The sequence below is a fragment of the Papaver somniferum genome, chromosome 10 (genome assembly GCF_003573695.1).
Source record: "Papaver somniferum cultivar HN1 chromosome 10, ASM357369v1, whole genome shotgun sequence".
NCBI lineage: Eukaryota > Viridiplantae > Streptophyta > Magnoliopsida > Ranunculales > Papaveraceae > Papaver > Papaver somniferum.
This window is the reverse complement of record NC_039367.1, coordinates 164,785,948-164,791,449: the sequence shown is the minus strand read 5'-3', so window position 1 is coordinate 164,791,449 and position 5,502 is coordinate 164,785,948. Positions and strand designations below refer to the sequence as shown.

At 35.6% G+C, this 5,502-nt stretch overlaps 1 protein-coding gene across 1 annotated transcript; it reads left to right on the top strand.

The window, feature by feature from the left end:
• Positions 1–2,545: 2,545 nt before the first annotated feature.
• On the top strand, positions 2,546–5,005 carry LOC113318223. Its single transcript, XM_026566359.1, has one exon. The coding sequence runs from the start codon at positions 2,654–2,656 to the stop codon at positions 4,772–4,774; it is 2,121 nt and encodes a 706-aa protein (XP_026422144.1). The 5' UTR covers positions 2,546–2,653; the 3' UTR covers positions 4,775–5,005.
• Positions 5,006–5,502: the final 497 nt, after the last annotated feature.

Genomic DNA, 5,502 nt, shown 5'->3' with positions numbered 1-5,502 from the left:
CCGGCGGCATTAATTCTGGGTTTAGGTTATTCCACGGTTCTAACACTATTTATTTGGTTCCAAACAAAAAATTTATAAAAGCTTAAAACTCTATTTTGCATTTTCTAAATTCCAAAATTAATTATTGTGTTAGCTATGTCAAAGTGTTTTACTTATAAAAATGATAAAGAGTTATAAACATGGGGTTCATTTTAGTATCATCCAATTTTGGGTAGAAATAGTTGTAATAGTTATTTAGTATAAAGTGTGTTAGATATGAATAACTAATAATCTCACACTTTGAATAGTTATTTAGTTTCTACTAATTAATTCCTAATTATGGTAACTATTCCTTGTTTTGCTAACCCTTTATAAGGGTTAGTAGAATTATAATGGATCACTAGAGTTACTAAAATAAAATTTGTTAGGAAATCGATTGTTAGGAAAACCTAGATTTGGTGTAGTGCTCAAAAGTTATCAGCCGAACTGTTCATCTGGTCAGCAGATCTGGATTTTAAAAATTCAATTTTTTGGTAGATTCAACTTATAAAAAGAAATTAAACCTCGATAGAAGTTTACCTCTGATTTGAATCACACATTTTGGTCACTTCTAATCACTAAAATCTCAAAAGTCAAAACCCAAGCTTTTTTTCTTCACTTCTTCTTCTTCTTCTCAAAATCCCAACTCTCTCACATAAATTTGATTTTTCTACTAATTCACCACTAATAATTTAATGTTTTATCAATCCTTAAAATTCATAGTTAATCAATTCTAATCATAATCATTTACCCTAATTATATAAGGGTAGTTATGTCATTATGAAAAGTGGTTGATGAGGGGTGATGTTATTTTTTATATAATGACCCTATTTTGGCATTATCTAGTATGCCTCAGAAAAATCTAGTATGCCTCAAAATAGGTTTCCTAATTTTCCCATCATACGATGATCTTCGGTTTACTTAATCTTCAAAATTTGAAAGTGAAAACTACAGGGAGACCCATTCTCCCTGATGTTTCTACCGTGAAACCCAAGCTTCCAAAATACAGGCGCGCACCCAAATTCTGGAAGAAAATTATTCTCAAACCCAAAATATATAAAATTATGTTTCTGTCTTTTTTTTTCCCTTCTTCTTCTTCTTCGTCTTTTTCTTCTTCTTCTTCTTCTCCACTATACCTAGATCTCAAAAAAAGGAGAGATTCGATTGATTTCGAGAATAAATTCATGCCTAAATTCGATTGATCTCAACAGCAGCACCAAATCGTCTTCTTCTTCGAATTAACGACGAACCCTCTTACTACCGATTCTCTTCATTACAATTTCAATTCACTACTGTTATTAATGGTAGCAGCAAAAATCCCTAAATGGGTTTGTAGGACACGGTTTGGTCATCATAGATTTATGATCAAAACTTGTTTAAAATGAAAATTTTGAAATGAATTTCAGATTTTTATGAAACTTTCAGCCGTGAATTGAGTTAGAGTAAGCAATACTGGATGAGTTGTGAAGAAGGTTTAATTGCAGATGATGGTGTAAATACATGAAAGAAGATGATGGTGTAAATACATGATTTTGACCAAGAGACCCCGAATAACTGAAAGATAATGGTTTGCGTGGGAGTTAATGAAACATGAAAGAAGATGATGATGTGGTTATGACTGCATAACATGTCATTCAGTCGAGAAACTGTCTGCATAACATGTTATGCATTCGTGAAAATGGATGCATAACCTGTTATGCATCTACAAAATTTGTTGCATAACTTGTTATGCAGTCCAGAAAACCTGCATAACCTGTTATGCGTCCGAAAATATGGCTACATAATGCATTGTTCATAGAGAAAATAGATGCATAACCTGATATGCATCCGTAAATATGGATGCATACTGCATTATGCATCAATTTTTTATATGTACGGCTAAAATCAACCAAAAAAATGGTAATATAACTTGTTATAAATGCATAATTTTGTTATCCAAATGCATAATTTGTTATGCAGTGGAGAAAATGGTTGCATAATTCGTTATGCGTCTGCAGAATGCGTTATGCATCGTTTTTGGTGACTGCATAATGGTTAAGTATCAAGTTTTCAAAAAATTTCCCTAAAATGAGGATTACCTCCGATTTTTTCGTTAAAAACAAAAATTTGATATTCTTGTTTGTACTCGTTGCGTAGCTCTTTTAAAAAGATTTCCAACGATATAGAATTTGTAAAATTCTAAGGCGCGGATTTTTAGATATGTTATGTCCAAGTTGCGCTGCCAATTATACCCCTGAAAAATTAGGCTGCACAACGAGTTATTCCTGAAAAGATAGTATGCATAACCTGTTATGTATTGATTCATATAATAATTTCATATAATTATGTGTGTCACGGTATATAAAATTAATTATGAGCCTGAGAATGAGAATATTTTTTTTTTTTTTTTTTGATCTCCACCTAATTTCCCCAACTTGAAACACCCCTGGCTATAAAATGTTGCAAGCCCAATAAGGTTAAGATACCCACAAACAACAACATAATAAATAAATGATACCTGTTACGACACATCATAAAAACACCGGAATTTAATAAAGCGTGACACGTTGACCTCATCGACATCTCGATCCCACCATTAAATCCAGACAAAACCCTAATTAAAAATCCATTCTCTCAAATTCTTCTTCCACCAACAATGGCTGTTTCCGCCGATTCATCATCTTCAACCTCCGTTTCTCAATTTCAACTCATCGGTCCTCCATCTATCCACCGCCAACCTTCACCATCTCCACCTCCTCCGTCACCACCTAAACAAAATGATGATGACAATTCCCAATTCTCAAAACCAGATGAGTCAACAACAATCCCTAATTCAAATTCATCTCCAAAACCAGATGATCCAACTTTCATAGATCTAATGGTTTCAAATTTCAACAATCTGAAAACAGATTCTCCACCATCTCCACCACAACCTCAACCTCCCCCTCCGTATCATCTCAGAGGTTTGACCGAAAATGGATCAGCAACATATATTTCATCAGACAATCCATTGCTTGATTTCTTCTTTCATGTGGTCCCCGATACACCACACGAAAGCGTAAACCAAAGATTAGAATCGGCCTGGAATTTTGATCCTTTGAAAGCTTTGAAGCTGATTTGTAATTTGAGAGGGGTTCGAGGCACTGGTAAATCTGATAAAGAAGGGTTTTATGCTTCGGCGTTATGGCTTCATAAGAATCATCCAAAAACATTAGGTTCCAATCTTAAAGCTATGGCTGATTTTGGGTATTTTAAAGATTTGCCTGAGATTTTGTTTAGATTGCAGGAAGGAATTGAGATCAGAAGAGAATTGAAGAGTCAATGGATGATTCAGAAATATAGTTATCCGGTTGATGAAGAGACTGGGAAACGTATTTACAAGAATCCAAAACAGGTGAAGGATAGGAAGAAAGGGAAAAGGGGAAAGGGTAGATCAGATTCTGAGGAGGAGAAACCAGAGAAGAAGAAGAGTAGGAAGGAAAGGGGGATAGAGTTGTCCAAAAGAGCTTTCGACAGGTATGTGAATGATACTGAGTATAGGAATTTACATGATAGGATATCTGAGATTTTTGCTGAGTTTTTGATTTCTGATTTGAAGCATTTGAATTCTGGTGAGATTAATAAGATTAGTTTAGCTTCGAAATGGTGTCCGTCTTTAGATTCGTCTTTCGATAAGTCTACATTGTTATGTGAAAGCATTGCTAGGAGAATTTACCCGCGTAGTTCGTGTCCTGAGTATGAAGGTGTTGAGGAAGGTCATTATGCTTTTAAGATTCGTAATAGGTTGAGGAAAGAGTATCTAGTTCCGCTGCGTAAAGTGTTGGAATTGCCTGAAGTTTATATGAGTTGTAAAATGTGGGAGTCGTTGCCGTACAATCGTGTTTCATCTGTTGCTATGAAGAAGTATAAGGGACTTTTTGAAGAGCATGATAAAGAAAGGTTTAATCAGTATTTAGAGAGTGTTAAGAAAGGAGAGACAAAGATTGCTGCTGGCGCATTGTTACCTCATGAGATCATTGCTTCTTTAGATGATGAGGATGAGGATAAAGATGCTGATTGTAATGTTGCGGAGCTGCAGTGGAGACGAATGGTAGATGATTTGTCCAAGATTGGAAAGTTAAGTGATTGTCTTGCAATTGCAGATGTGTCTGGTAGTATGTCAGGGACACCAATGGATGTTGCTGTAGCTCTTGGTTTGTTAGTGTCTGAGTTGAGTCAAAGTCCATGGAAAGGACAACTTATCACCTTCAGCGAAGATCCTGAATTGCACAAGATTGAAGGTGACAACCTGAGATCGAAGACAGAATTCATTAGAAACATGGCCTGGGGAGGTTCAACAGATTTCCAGAAGGTGTTTGACCAAATATTGCAAGTGGCAGTTGATGGCAAACTGAAGGAAGACCAGATGATAAAAAGGCTTTTCGTATTCAGCGATATGGAATTCAATGAGGCTGCAGGGAAGTATAGCTACTCCTATGAGGACCAAGCGGTGCTTGATCCGACCAAGGAATGGGAGACTGACTACCAGGTGATACAGAATAAGTTCAGGGAGAAAGGATACAACAACGTGCCAGAGATTGTGTTTTGGAACCTTCGAGACTCTAGAGCAACTCCGGTGCTGGGTCAACAGAAGGGTGTGGCAATGCTTAGCGGGTTCTCTAAGAATCTCTTGACCCTGTTTCTAGAGGGTTCCGATCTTAGTGATTTTACTCCCATTAAGGTGATGGAGAAGGCAATCTCTGGAGAGGAATACAGTAAACTTGTGGTAGTTGATTGATAACTGGTTCTCATTCTACTGGATTATCATTCAAATTTTGAAACTAAACTCTGATATATACTGGCACTTTGACATCATAGGATGTTTTTTCTGTTTTGTTGCCGGTCCAACTCCAATTCGATGTTTGTTTCTGTAAGGCATTCTACATCTTACTTGTTTTGGGTTTTTCATTTGTTGTTATATTGGATTATCATTCCAGTTTTCTTTTGTTAGTCCTATTGCTTCCGTTTATTGTTGGTGTTTCATTCTTATTTCTGTCAAAGCAGTGCACTAATCGTCTAGGACTCTTCACCCAGTGGACTATGATTGAAATCTTATTGTTTGTTTAGCTCAATTTGATGCTAGGAGTGAAAAGGTTCTTCTTGTGTGTATGTGAGTATGGCGCTTTAGATAATAGTGATATTTTGCGACAATGGGATTTCTTGTCTAGTCTCTAAGGCAGATTTCAATGTCCATGGATTATCGTAGGAGATTTTTTTTTTTTTATTAGGAAAGAAGAAAAGCTGGGAGGTAACCCTGTTTTACAATCTCAAATAGATGTTGTTGATGATCATCTCTTTCTTGGTTTCTCTGATGTTAATTTCATTAGGACCCCATTCAAAATTTTGGATTACAATCAATGTCAAATCAAAGTTTTGGGAATACATTTCTGTTTTTTAAATAAATTTCTTTATTTCTTAATGAAAATTGGCCAAGACAAAACTTGTACACTCGAACGATTTCTTTTT

Bases quoted from the DNA above. Each gene is read 5' to 3' on its own strand.
- LOC113318223 (XM_026566359.1), top strand. From the start codon at position 2,654: ATGGCTGTTTCCGCCGATTCATCATCTTCAACCTCCGTTTCTCAATTT.